The sequence below is a fragment of the Pristis pectinata genome, chromosome 6 (assembly GCF_009764475.1).
Source record: "Pristis pectinata isolate sPriPec2 chromosome 6, sPriPec2.1.pri, whole genome shotgun sequence".
Lineage (NCBI taxonomy): Eukaryota > Metazoa > Chordata > Chondrichthyes > Rhinopristiformes > Pristidae > Pristis > Pristis pectinata.
The window spans coordinates 74,763,850-74,778,445 of NC_067410.1; the positions used below are offsets into that span (position 1 = coordinate 74,763,850).

Here is a 14,596-nt window from a genome sequence, read left to right on the forward strand (position 1 = left end):
TATAAAACTCAGCAGGGCAAGAGTTAACGTTTCAGGTTACTGGTTCATGAGAACCAGGAAAATTTAGAAACCAAACATGTTTCAAGTTACAGGGAAGGGGGATGGGCTGGAGAAAACAAAGGAAAATCTCTTGTAGAGTCTCTCTTGGGGAAACCAAGAGAGATGGGAATGACACAAGTCATGGTGGTACTGGCTGAGAGAGGGTGATGAAGTGTTGGTACTGGCAGCGGATCTCAGCTCAGTCCTAAATATCCTAAATAGCCTCTCCCTGATTCTCAAATTGTACCCACAGTCAGGGGAAACATCCTCTCTGCATCTAACCTTTTGCAAATTTCAATGAAATTGCATCCCATTTTTCCAAACTCCAGAAAATATATTCCGAGTCTTCTCAAACTCTCTTCATGCAGCAACTCATTATCCCTGAAAACATAGGTGAATCTTTGCAACACTCTGCAGCATACTGGAGGAGATGCAAAGAGAAGGCGGCAAATAAAAACAAAGGATAGAGAAAAAAATGCTGCATTGCAAAAAAAAGCATTGTAGATGCTAGAAATCTAAAATAAAACTGAATGCTGGGAATACGCAGCGGGTTGAACAGCACTTGTGGAGAACGAGAGAGCAAGCGAGAGAGAATTAACTTCACAGATTTTCTTCAGAAATGGGCAATTTTGATACAAACTGGAAAGATTGATGATCCCTCCGTTTTCTACTCCCCACCTCATCTTAAAAAGATTCAAATTTTAACACTTCCAATGAAAAGTCTCAGCCTGAAACATTAACCATTCCATCCTCCCCTCACAGATGCTGCCAGATCTCAGTATTTCTAGCATTTTGTAATTGCATCTTTGTATTTATTGTGGAGAAACCACTGTTCTGAAGCTTACCGAATGCTGCCTTTCAAAGATTTATTCTTCCAAGATATTGTTTATTTTTCCAAAGCAGAGGAGGTTGAAATCCAAAACATTGCAGCACATCACCATTTATCTCAGAGATATTGCACACTGGCAACATGTTGCAAAACACCCCATAAGTATAATCAGTGAAAGGCTACAGTGAATTTATACTTCCTCTAGCATCTCTGTGGATCAATCCAGTTAAGATATAGTACCGTTTCAAAAGTATATATGGACTTGCTCTATATTAAAATGTTACTGCGTAGTATGATAATGCATTCAATAAAGTTAGCTCAATGCCAATTCCATCAAAGATGAGAATTGCATGCTTGCTTCTCCAATGAACTGCAGCACTAAAGTAAAATTAAATGCACAGGTTCAACGGCTTACCTAGTCAGCCTGTACTGAAACACCAGAGAATTTACATTTGAAATCAGAATTTGAACTGAAATTAGTGTCATAACATCTATTCAAATTTAAGATTATTCCACTATAATAACAAATTATATCTCAACCCTCTTTGCTGAAAGGCCAAATGAACCAAAGCCAAATACCAAACATCCTGCTCTGGACCCATTTTTTGTTCTTTTATCGCCTTCTTTCAATGTCATATAATCATCCCTGGCTGCCATTTTAACAATGTTGCTCATAATCTGTCTCCGCCCAACTATGCCTTTCCCCGGCTGTGCTTGTGAAAAAGATGTTCATTTCAAACAACTTCTCAACCTGATGAAAAGTCATCAATCTGAACATGAATTCTATTTCTCTCTCACAGTTACCACCCAACCAGCTGAGAGATTCCAACATTTTTTTTATTTTGAAGGTTTCACTTTGAGCTTCCTCTTCAAAAATACACAGTTTAGTTTCAGTTCTTGGTTTAAAAAAACAACTATCAATAAAAGCTCATGTATTTTCTTTTAACTTGCAGGTTAATTGTAGATTTATTCACACTGTTAAACAACAAAATAATGAAATTCAGAACTTAAAATTATCAGTAAATGTTTCAGCTATTTAAGTATATAACAGTTGTTATCAATTTTAAGTGTATTTTCAAAGATACAGTATTTCTGACAAGTTTGACAGCTAGCTAAACTGGAGGCATGGTTTAGCTGACTACTAACAGCAATTTTGCAGAAAGTGCTTGTTCTGCACCCATTGGGGTGGGAAAGGAAGTGAACAATAAGATAGATAAATGTGGATGACTGCAGCAAAAGTGTACAGATTTTGAAAAATATATACACAAAGATCATAACCAGTTCAAGAATTCTCTACCAGAAACTTCTCTGCTTTGATTAGACCAACCTAGGCAATACCAAAATTGTAACTGTTTTTTTGCAATCTTGTCCTTCCAATGCCAGTTTCCAAAAATACATTTAGGATCTCAGTCCCCACCAGCAAGAAGTATATTTAGTAGTAGCAAGTAACACAAGGGCAAATACAAGGGTCAGTTCAGTAGTAAATAATGCCAAGATTTTCCTACATCAAATACTAACTCCTCAGCCATAGTCAAAAACCACTATCATGTACTGTGAAAACTTACCAATAAACTCCCAGCTCAGAAGACAAAATAACATTTGATACTGCTGGTGTGTGTCAAATAGCGAGAACCAAAACAAAATAATTAAGGCAACATACCTGGGTAAGTCTTTATATAAGTCATTTTATTGAAATCTTCAGCCATGAGGAACTCCTAAAATATATGCAAATATCTATAATCAATACTCATTCTATAATTTGGACAAAATGATTACTAAAAAGGGACAAATCACCAAAGGGCAGAGAATATGCAGTGTTGGTGAAGAAAAAAGTACCATAATATGTCATATTTTTATACCCATACACATTTTCCTTAGGAGATTAGTATGAAGCAGTGAAGTGATTCTCAAAATATATTTATACCACTTTACAGGATGTTCATTCTAAACTGTGTTTATGGGCTCCCATAACAATGGCAGTGAGGGGCAACCACACCCAACAGGCAAAGTATGATGCTGGAGGTCAACCAGAGCTCTGGTCTCTATATCTGTAACAGTTGGGATTGGAGCTTGAACCTTGCACCGGCTGACTCAATCAGGAAATGCCAACATTGATTGTCAGAAGAACTAATTAGAGCTTGCATTTTATGAATAATGTATAGCTGTCAACAAGTGCAATGCACACTTTACAATCATAATCCATCTTCCTGGGCTGGATGAAATTCATTGTTATTAGACAAACTCTCGTCAGTTAAGGGGTCATAACTGTATTTTTCACACTTCTTTAAAAAAAAGTCTTAATTATCAAGGTTATTATAGGCCCGTACCCAAGGTTAGAAGAATCTGAGGCAATTTCATTGAAACGTGTAAAATTCTTGAAGTACTTGACAAGGTGGAAGCTTCTTTTATCTAGATCCAAGGATCATGGTCTCAAAATAAGTCACTGAAATATTCAGGAAAGCGACTGATAGAATTTAGGATATTAAGGGAATCAGGGAGTAGGGAGTTAGTGCAAGAAAGTGCTGCTGAAATTAAAAAATAACTCAGTCTTGATCTCCTAGAAGAACAGCAGGCACGAGGGACTGAATTTCCTATGGTTATTATTTCTAAATCAACATGCCCCTGTAATATGTTGGAATGATAGATTTATCTCAAACCATTGTCACAAGCACTGTATAGATCCACAACATGGCCCAATGAATGGATACACCAGCAACCAAAGGAGTAGAACCTTAGAAACCAATTGCTCATCTCATTAAAATGTAATGTTAATTGCTACCATGCTTCTTCTACCTGCTGTTCAATCAAGACTTGCATTACAAGCTTTGGGAGATTCAGGTTGTGTATAACAATTACAATGATATCCCAGACATTGAGGTCAGCGCGTCAGCATCGTAATCCATCATCAGCTGCTTAATCAAGATTCACATCCCATAGAATTTGGTAAAGACCGTCTCTCGCTCTCTCTCCAAGGAACTTGGAGATAGGTGTATGTCGGCCAAAGTCCTCTCTGGTAAACGCACGGCCATGGCCCTGAACTAATAATTTCACTGTGGGACTCGGGTAAAGACACCATACAAATAGAGCAGTCAACATAATTTACTTGTTTCCTTTCATCTGATTTGTAAAAACTCAACCATCAATAAGAAAAAAAATGCATTCCTTTAATAAAGTATTGTATTATAGAAAGAAACAACCAACTTGGGATTTATCACTGCAATATGGATAGAGATTGCATTATGGCCAGGTGGTTAGGTATGGGATTGGATCCACCAGTACTTTGTTTCGTGCTATCCTACAAAACGCTGATTTGTTATAGTGCAATTGCTCCTGGAGTTGGAATATTCACAGGTACATGCCTCACTGAACTTTTAAAAGAAAAGGATATCTGTCGGAGTCAGCACAGAAGCAGGACCTTAAGTCCACTAAGTTCACACCAATCATTAAAGACCCATTTACACCATTTTCATTTCATTCTCTCCACACTCCCATTCAGCTCCTCCCAGATTCTACCATTCACGCTCACACTGGGGTCAATTTACAACAGCCAAATAACCTATCGCGACCTTAGCATGGGAGAAATCTGGAGCACCAAGAGAAAATGCCCGCAGTTACAGGGAGAACATGCAAAATCCACATGAACAGCACCAAAGGTCAGGAGTGAACCCAGATCGGTGGAGCAGCGAGGCAACAGCTGTACTAGCTGCACTACTGCCAGGTTGCATGCTGCACGCTGCACTGTTGTGCCGGGAACTTGTTGTGAATCTCTGCTCAACCCACTGCTGTGAATACCTGCCCTCCACTGGTACTCACACAGAATGAATCCCCCATGGTTTGCTTAGGCGAAGCGAGGGCTGTTGTTGGGCTTACTGGAGCAGGTGGTTGGCCGCTCAGCTTCGAGTTGAGCGGCCCAGGGCTACACCCTGGTGAATGCGGGCCATTGCTGGGAAGCATCAGAGGCTGCTCCAGACATTGGCAGTCTGCCAGGGACCTCCTGCTGGATGCAATGGAAGCTGCAATCTCCCCCTCTCTGTTTGGCTGCTTTTCTCTTCCTGACCAGAGATTTCGCAATGGTAACTAGCTCAATAGCCAAAGACCAGACTGTACAATGCTATACTGACCCATTTAAGCTCAGATTTTGGTGCTCATTCCTGGGAAAGCATCCTGAGCATTAACCAAGTACTAGTATCCTTATTGTTCAGCACAGAAAACAAAAGTAGGGAGAGAACTGAATGACATACTCAAGTTAGGCCACAGCTGGAGGACTGGGTACAGTCTGCTCACCACATCACAGGAAAGATGCAATAACACCGATGAGATTTAGGAGGATGTTGCCAGGACTATAGAAGTTTAATTTTAATTTTTATAATGAGGTTTAATCAACTGCATCAAACTAAGAGGTCGAGAAAGAATGATTAGGAAGGACTAATTTCCTTTAGCAAAAAGGTCAATAACCAGGGGAGGCACAGTGGTGTTTTTAATAGAGCTGCTTCCTCACAGCTCCAGCGTCCCAGGTTCAATCCTGACCTCAGATGCTGTCTACGTGGGGCTTACATGTTCATGTAACCGCATGGGTTTCTTTGCATATCATAAAGACATGTGAGTTGGTTAGTTAACTTGCCACTGTAAATTGCCTCTAGTGCATAGGTAAGTTGTAAAATCTGGAGGGAGAAGATGGGATTGTGGGGAAAATAAAATGGGATTACTGTAAATGGGTACATGATGGTTGGCACGGACTTGGTGGGCTTAAGGCCCCATTTCCATGGAGTATGACTCTGAGTCATGGAAATACAGATTTAAAGTAACAGAATGAATTGAGGAAAGAAACACAAGATCACCCAAAAGAAAGTCTCTGCCCCAGAGAGTAGTGGGAGTCTGGAACTTACTGCTTGAAAGAGTGACAGAGACAAAAGCACTCCAAACCCTGGGCGGGCATTTGAAATGCTGTGACATATAAGGCTAAATTGGAAAGCCAGATCAGTCAACATAGCTCTATTTTAGCTGGCATGGACACGATGGGGTGAGTTACCTCTTCCTGTGCTGCAAATCTCCATGACTAACAACCTTCATGAATTCACTGTTCGACCCCTTCATTTGAAAATCCTGATGGTTTAGGATAGAATCTGAATATTATACCAGGTGCCGCAGCAAAACAGCCTGGCACCCAAAGATCTGGTGGCATATAAAATAATCTGCCATGCCCTGATGAATTCTGGAAGTTGTGAATAATAGTGGGAATTCCAAGCAGACATACGTTCCTCCTTCTGAAGAAAATGACTTCAGATCATTCTGTGAGACAAGTGGTTAGTTCAAGTGAAGCACTAATAAAATCCTCCAAAATAGTTAATCACCATCTCAACAGGGAATAGGATTTGTAGAGTGAGAAGGGGGAGTGGGGTGGGGGGAGGTGGAAGTCACAAAACAAAAAAGGAGAAAATTATAAATACTTCAGTGAAACAAAATTTGAATGCTTGTACTTAGGACTTTGCAAAGATCTGAGGAATGTAAGTAGACGAACTTTACATCTAACACTGAAGGTAGATCAACAGATTTATTTTTTGCTTTAGCAATAATAAAAAAAAAACTGCAATCTTAATCCATACGTCTAGAAGAGAAATTGAACATAATGCAGGCAGACAAACGTACCACAATTGCTCCATTATCTTGTCCTATAAAAATCCGTTTGTTATCGGGATTGTAGGAAATGGCAGAGCAGGGTGCTTTGAAAATAAAATAAGAATTGGGTTATTAATGTCAGCTGATCACATCACAAAATATTACTCTTTGAAGGAAAATACAATGGAGATTCACAAACTTCTGCAACTCTAAAATTCATACCCATTTAAACAGATTGTTTTCTCCCCTTTAAACAGGTCTACTTCAATTATGTAGTAAATCATGCAGCACCACATATTTCAGCTTTTCCTTTTGTTAATCTATCCACAGAGATAAACAGAGTTACTTGAATGGCTAACAATGCTGCAATTTACTCCTCCCCACACCCCCCCCCCCCCATAAGCTTTCAAATCAGGATCAGAGTACAACATAAAAAGAAGAGTCACTTATAAAGATTCCAATTCCAACAATATTTCTTTTTTTTTTAAATTATTTCAACAGCCAGAAGCAAATAACTCTCACATGTGATGTTACCACAGGCAACAAAATCCTTTAAAGGATCAGTTTGTTTACTAGTCCCATGCTGAAGCCTTTAAGTGGAAATATTCTTCCTATTTTTAAAAGAAAAATTTAGCCAAGGAACAATTCGGATATTCACCTATCACTCCCAGTACTAATCCCAACTCAAACCTTCCAATAAAATGCAGAACAACACTCTCATTCTGAGCTGAAAATGCAAGAGGGTCTTTGCAATAAGAGTGCCACTGGTGGCAGAAGGATTAACAGCAGCTTTAGCTCCATTTAATATTCCTTAAATCAAAGAATACTGCAAACAAAGAAATAACCCTGCTCATACAAAAGAACAAAGTGTATTTAAGTGGCATCTATCTCATGTTCTGGGGACATCCCAAAATTCTTCATAGTACAGAAGTTACTGCTGTAGTAGTTGCGTAAGCAAATTCAACAATTTACGCAAAAGTTCCCACAATTTTTTTTGTTATAAATAGGACCAAGATTAGTTTTGGCGTTCTTCACATAATTTGTAAAGAACTTTTACATCTAGTTTGGAAGGAGCAATCTGTGATACTACAGCACTCCCTCAATACTTTGTTGTGATGAAAGTCTGGAATACAGGCAGTCCCCAGGTTACACAAGGGCTCCCTTCTCCAGAACTGTCCTTAAGCTGAATTTTCCATAAGTCAGAAACATCTGTTTCTATTGTATCACTCTGCATACACTTTCTATGATTTTCATTTAAGTCAAAAATTCATCCTAACACTACCCATAATTAAACTAATGGAATATATACTGTATCCAGTTATTAATGAATACCACGAAACATTTTATTAGTATTATTACTAACAAAAAATTCATGGGAGAAGTTTTGTAAAGTCAGATTTCCATAAGTCAAGTCTTCATAACCAGGGGAGCTCCTGTACATACTCAGGTCCCAGAGGGCTAGTTCAGGCACAGCTAGAGTCCAACATGAAGGTCGCCTCATTATAGGAAGGATGCAACAGTAACAGGAGAGCAAGAGGAAATTAACAGTCATTGTTTTTAAATCAAAGATTGACCCTTCTTGAATTATTTTCTTTGGCAAAGAGACAGAAGAGAGATTTAAGTAGTATGCATAAAACTGAGAGGCCTAGGTAGTGAAATAGATATTTTTTCCTCCACTTCTCACTGGGAGGTGAATGACTAGAAAGCATAGAGTTAATGTAATTGGTAGAATGAATAGAGAAGAGTTGAGGAAAATTCTCTCACGCAGAGGATATCAAAGGCCTGAAGTCACTGCCCAAAAGGATGGATGAGGCAGAAACCTACAACATATTTACAACACGTTTTGGTTAACACTTGATGCAATAGGAAGGGAGGAAGATGAGGAGGTTCAGGTAGGAGAAAGTTCCTGTAGTTCAGGTTCCAAGGCCTTTTGTGAGGCTCTGTGGAAGGAGTAGCATGGCCAGACTCAGATCCCAGCTTACCAGTAATGAGGATATTAGGAATGAAATGTCACTTTGTAGGGGTGCAGGAAAGGATAGGAATAATGTCATAATAAGATGGGACAGAAGTGCTCAATGATTTAAAGGGACACACAGCCATGCAAAAAGGTGTTTCTACAGATTAAAATGATGCTCAGTGGGGTAGAAAATGGCCATCGAGCTGATCTAAACAGGGTGGCAAAAAGTAGAAATGAACCCCGTGATTGTGTGGGGTAAGGTGATGATAGAACTGATAAATGATTGGGGCAGCAATACAGTTCAAGAATAACCCACAAATTCTTTGCAGGACCTATGACAAGGAGGGGCTACAACCTGAAGCGTTAACTCCTGTTTCTCCTTTGTTTTTGTTTCAGGTTTCCAGCATCTGCAGTTTTTCAATATTCATTTACTATAAAGTGAGGGGTTCTGTTCCAGACCAATCAGAAAGCAAAGCACAAAGAATACAAGAAAATAAATAAATTGTTATGGGTTCTGGAAATATCTGGTCAGCAAGCACCCAAGGAGAAAGATAGAGTTGTTTCGGGTCAATCAGAAAGGTCATCAATCCGGAACAGTAATTCTGTTTCTCCCTCTATAGATGCCCTCTGACCTACAGATTATGCCTACTAGTTCTGATTTTATTATAAGGATACAAAGATCCCCAAATCTGGGGATGGGTAACAAAAGCTTAGGATGCAACTAACCAGCTATGCAGATTGATGGGGGTTCATTGTAGAATGATTATCCTTAGAGCAGCAACAGAAGCACATCAAAATCCTGTTGCAAAACCAAATCCTGGGATCAACCAAATCTGGGAAGAGGGTCACATCTGAAAAAAGCTCTATTGAAGCCACTTTGAAAATGCACTTGGATACTTTTCTCACCTGATACTGTATGAAAGATGCTTGGCCAGTACTGACCACTGTCTCGTTTCAACCACACACGTATTGTCCTGCAGAAAGAACATGAAAATACTTATAAATAGCACATAGAAAATTCTTGCATATACTCCCACTGGAATGGAAACTGGGCTCAAATCCATTCTCCAAAATAATTGCTTCAGTCACAGCAAATTACATCCGCTGACCTCAATTAGCTTACATTTCCCTCTTCTGTACGGAAAAAGAAACCTGGAAGTTTATACCCATTAAGCAATTTAGTTTTCCCCAATTTCAAATTCATATGATTAGGATCTTTAACAAGGACAATATTGAAATCCCTTTAAGATGGGGACTGTACTACTTGTTGTCCAGGATATATCAGTGTTAGCATAATTGCAAAAGGATACTTTCTTTCTGCATCAATATTGCAGTTCCACTTTTATTAAACCAAATATTTATGATAAAAACAGCTCAAACAGTACAAAAATTTCAGATCAATCGCCAGTGAACATTGTGAATGTAAGAGAACATAAACAAAATGAACCAGAAAGATCATGATTTAAAGGCTCCATACACACAGCATCCCAAGCAGAGTGAAGGACACATCAATAATAAAAAAAGTCCAAGCATATTCTTTCCCCACTTGTTGCTAATAGAATCCGATTTTTCTCCAGAATAACTTTGATGGTTAATTAAGTGATAAAATAGTCATGAGACCAACTAAATTTACTATCTGCTATTTAATTTGATAGTCATAACATGACCATCATGACTATGTGATTACCACAAATAAAATATTCACATCCAAAAAACATATCTATTTTCTTCACAAATTTAAAAAAAGCCAAAAGCAATGTTTGTTTTTAAAAGGCATTTGTTTTTAAAAAGGAAACTGTGCTGGCAAGGTCAATTTGGCTATTAAAACTTTTGTTTTAATTTTCCTCAACAAATCTTTTAATGGAAAACATTTATTGTAGGACAGAAAATTATATACATTTCAGTAACATTCAAACTATCACAACCTTTAGAGAGTAGAGTTTTAAGTTCAGTTTGAAAATGAAAAATATTTAGCAGTGATTTTTCTATGTAAATTAATATGCTAAAAGTATGTCACCCCAACAAAAAGGGTAAAAATCGCTCATTTATTATAGGTATAATCATTTAAGCAATGTAAGAACCAATAAAGAAACTTTGGACATTTTCTAATTCAAAATATTTAGTAATAACTGCTTACATGTTTGAAATTCTTTCTTTAAAAACATGAAATTAGTCTAATATTTAGACTGATATCCGGTTGAAATAATTTTTTGATCTTTTCTTGAGAAAATATTATTGATCAATAACACAATAGGTTTTATAAACTTTACAGCTCAAAACATGCTGAAATTCCAAGTGGCTTTCATAATACCTGGGATACATATACTGTACAAAGGGTAACAGTTTGTTCAACATGCAATTCTAGACATTTTTTTAAAATCAAAAGTGAATGAATCATTTAAAGTGTATAACATAACAGGAACAGCTACTAAAATGTTCTTTTACACAGATTTTGTTGTAAGAATTAGCTTTCAAACTAACAAAACATTTTCAATGAGGACAGGAACCAAGGCATTGTTACCTTTAACATTTAACAAACGTATAAAATTCAGCTGTCTATATAAAATCTCATCCATTCACCCAAATCATTTTCAAAGTAATATTAAATGTTATCAGTTTTAAAGAGGCTGTACCCAAAGTACACACTAAAAACAAAGTGATTTTTGAAAAGCATAATTTACTTCCCCTGTCCAGGCCATTACAAAAGAGATACAATTAGTTGTTTCTCGCTTGTCAATACTTACCGGAAAGAGTGCCACTTAATGACTCAGGGTGAAACATTCTTTCTAACATAAAAACGAGGAGCTTGATAAGACGATGCTTTCTTTTTCAGTCTTTTAAGTAGAGTTGGCTCAGTCTACCTCCCTTCTCGGACTTGTTTAATGCACGTGCTCAAAGCTCATGAAACATTCCTCCAGGCCGTGAAAAAAGTTCACAGTTGAAAAAGAGACGCACGAAGCCAGCAGAACGACAATTTCTTTCACAACTGAAATCGGTTTCTTCCAAAAACACCGAGGGCGGGGGGAAAAAAACTCCATCGGTGCTTCCCTACAGCGGGAGCCTGGAGATGTGGAGGTTTGAGCGGCTGCTGTGCCACCGACCCAGAAGCTGAACAAGATGTAAACAAATGTTCAGGCAGTGAAATCCCCCGGGACCTCGTCAGTTTCACAAAGAAACCGGCGCCGGCCCAGGGCGAGAGTGATGCACACGGACCCCCGCATGCAATCCTCCGACAAGGCTTCTGACTTCCAATATTTACCCTGTTTTTGTTCTATTGTTGTGCAGAAAGAGGGAACAGAGTTCCCGACCCCACATCTGCAGCCCCAGATGTTGGATCCTCCAGGGGCTTCTCATACCTGTCCTCGCTCACTGTGATCACCCCGTCCTCCTTCGGGATGAGGATCGCCGCGTTCACCGTGTCCTGGTGCCCCTCGATCTTGTTCAGCAGCACCGGGCGGCTGCTCTGCATCCTGGAATGGATTTCTGCCGCCATCTTTCTGCCTTTCAGTCAGCAATCAGCTGACGGGCTCCGTTTAACTTTGTGCTTACCGTATTCACTGCAATAGAGGAGGCCGCGACAGGCGGCACTGAGCAAATGATTGACGTCTAGCTTCGGGCTGCAAATGCAATTGGTTTGATCCAATGCATGGGCATAAAAAAGCTTATTATAAGTTTGCCAATCCTGACGCAAGGTCTCGACCCGAAACGTCAACAGTTCATTTTTCTTCCACAGATGCTGCTCGACCCACTGGTGTTATGTTAGCAGTTTGTTATTTTTGTGCTCCAGATTCCAGCCTCTGCAGTCTCCCGAGCCCCCAAGCTTGTAATAAGTTTATCATAATCATACTTCAGCTGTTATGGACAAGTTTCCAATACATATGTTAATATTCCATTTTCTCCCTACTCTGTAAATTTACCCGCCAACCCCATTGGTTGGAATTGAATATTAAATAGTTATATGTTAATAATGGTTTGGAGAAAATCATGACATATTGTGTTTTGTTTATATGAAAGAACTAAAATATTAAAAATGTAGACAAAATCCAGACACTGCAGCAGAATATAATCTTGCACATTACACTATGTCGCTTATTTATTTTTCTCCCAATTGGCTAACTGGTTCATCGGGGTTGTGAAAGTACCCTGTGTCAGTTTTGATATAAATGATAAACTGTTGAACTGACATAATTCAATTTACTTATCACATTGTGACACGTTTGAAGACGAAATATGTCATTGCGTTATTCCGACAACAAAAGGGAACGTTTGCAGACTGTTGACTGATAATAACCTATAAAGACACGTCTCCAGTTCGCAATAGGTCAACTTTGGTATTTAGTAACACCCCACATCAGGAAATATTGCAAAGGCCCTTTGGACAAAACAGAAGACTATCCTTCCGAAGTTACAGATCAACGGCATTAAAAAATCTATGAATGGAAATACACAGAGAGTAAGAAAGGTAGAAAGATTTATCAAATGTATAAATGGAAAACACAAGATGCATCAATGATGGTTGAAAGTATATACATGGTTACTACATTACTCTCATGGATATAAGGATAGGCAAGGCATCTGTCTCCACTTAGACTGTGCCATAAAATACATTAGTATGCCTTCTTGATCAATACTTTTATATCATTTTCTGGCATTTTCACTAATTTTTGAATGTGAGTCAAAATAAAACATGAATCATCCCTCCTTCCAATATTTTCTCATTCTCAGTACTGTAAAAGCACATTATTAGCTTCAAATTCAAAACCACAATATGCTTCAAAAAACTGCCAAAGTGAAGCAAAACTTCAAAATTTCCAGGGAGCACTAGTTGCCATGATCCTCACTTTCTCTCTCAGAAAAAAATCCACTATTGCAAAAAAAAAATTCCCTCGTATATGCTTCACTGTGTTCTTCATTATAAAACAACTAACAGGAATAGCTTCAGAACAATTACTAAATGCTTTTAGGTTTTATATATATGGCAAATATCTTGTGATTCACATCCACCTACCAGTATGAAATACATCACAACTTATATTTATCGTCTGTGTGTTTGCACCCCAATTTGACAACAATTAAATATGCGCATGATCAGAGTCCAAGCTCTAAATCTTTGCCAACTCATTCACCCATGTATACAAGAGAATGGGCCTTACACTTAAAATCTACAAAACTAAGGTCTTCTACCAACCTTCCATTGGCATACAACACCACTTCCAACAATAAAGGTTCACAGTGAGACCCTGGAAAATGTGAATCATCTGCCATATCTTGGGAGTCACCTCTCATTAAAGACAGATATTGATGACAAAATACACCATCCCCTTTAGTGTGCCAATTCAGCCTTAGGATGCCTGAGAAAAATGGATTTGAAGATCAAGATCTAAAACCAGACACAAAACTCATTCTGTACCAGGCAACAGTGATCCTTGCCCTCCTGTTTGCCTCTGAGACATGGATTACCTACAGCAGCACCTCAAAGCACTGGAGAGATATCACCAATGCTATCTCTGCAAAATTCTCCTATATCCATTACCAGAACGAGTGAGTTGATGTCGATATCCCCAGTACTGTGCTGCTCTAGGCTCCATTGTGCTGGACTTGTTGTTCAGTTGCCCAAAACCAGACCCCTGAAACAAACACTCCATTATGAGCTGTGTCATGGCATGAAATTGCAAGCTGGGCAAAGGAAAAGATTCAGAGATGTACTCAAAACCTCCTTTAAAAAGTGTAACATCCTCACAGACTCATAGTAATCTCTGGGCCATGAAGGAGCATTTGGAATGGTATTGAGACCTTGAGCCAAGGACACACAGTAAACCAATAAAAATGGTGGGAATCCACCGTTTCGCAAAAAACACCCCTCACCCAACCCTTCTTCATGAAGCACCTTTTACCTCACATGTGGCAGAGTTTTTGGGTACCACATTAGCCTCATTAGTCACCTCCAAACCCATAGAACTGGAGGGGAAGCAAATCATCCTCAATCTCAAGGGGCTGCCTGTGAAGAAAGAAGAAAAACGAACTATTGGTCTCCAATCAGTGGCACAATATAACTTCAGATTTAAATTATCATTTTATAAGGCAAAGAAAGTTAAAATATTTTATGTTTTGAGATGGCACACTTTAGGTATACCCTCAATTATGAGAAATTTTAA

General features: G+C 38.6%; 1 protein-coding gene across 1 annotated transcript in view; it reads right to left on the reverse strand.

Annotated features, from left to right (window-relative positions):
* wdfy1 (WD repeat and FYVE domain containing 1) overlaps nucleotides 1-12,082 on the reverse strand; it is a 33,654-nt gene extending 21,572 nt beyond the window's left edge. Inside the window, exons 1-4 of the mRNA XM_052017708.1 lie at nucleotides 11,798-12,082; nucleotides 9,348-9,415; nucleotides 6,515-6,588; nucleotides 2,529-2,583 (exon numbers count right to left, since the gene is read on the reverse strand). Of these exons, the coding sequence (XP_051873668.1) occupies nucleotides 2,529-2,583; nucleotides 6,515-6,588; nucleotides 9,348-9,415; nucleotides 11,798-11,934 (334 nt within the window). The 5' untranslated portion in view covers nucleotides 11,935-12,082. The remainder of the gene's footprint in view (nucleotides 1-2,528; nucleotides 2,584-6,514; nucleotides 6,589-9,347; nucleotides 9,416-11,797) is intronic.
* Nucleotides 12,083-14,596: the final 2,514 nt, after the last annotated feature.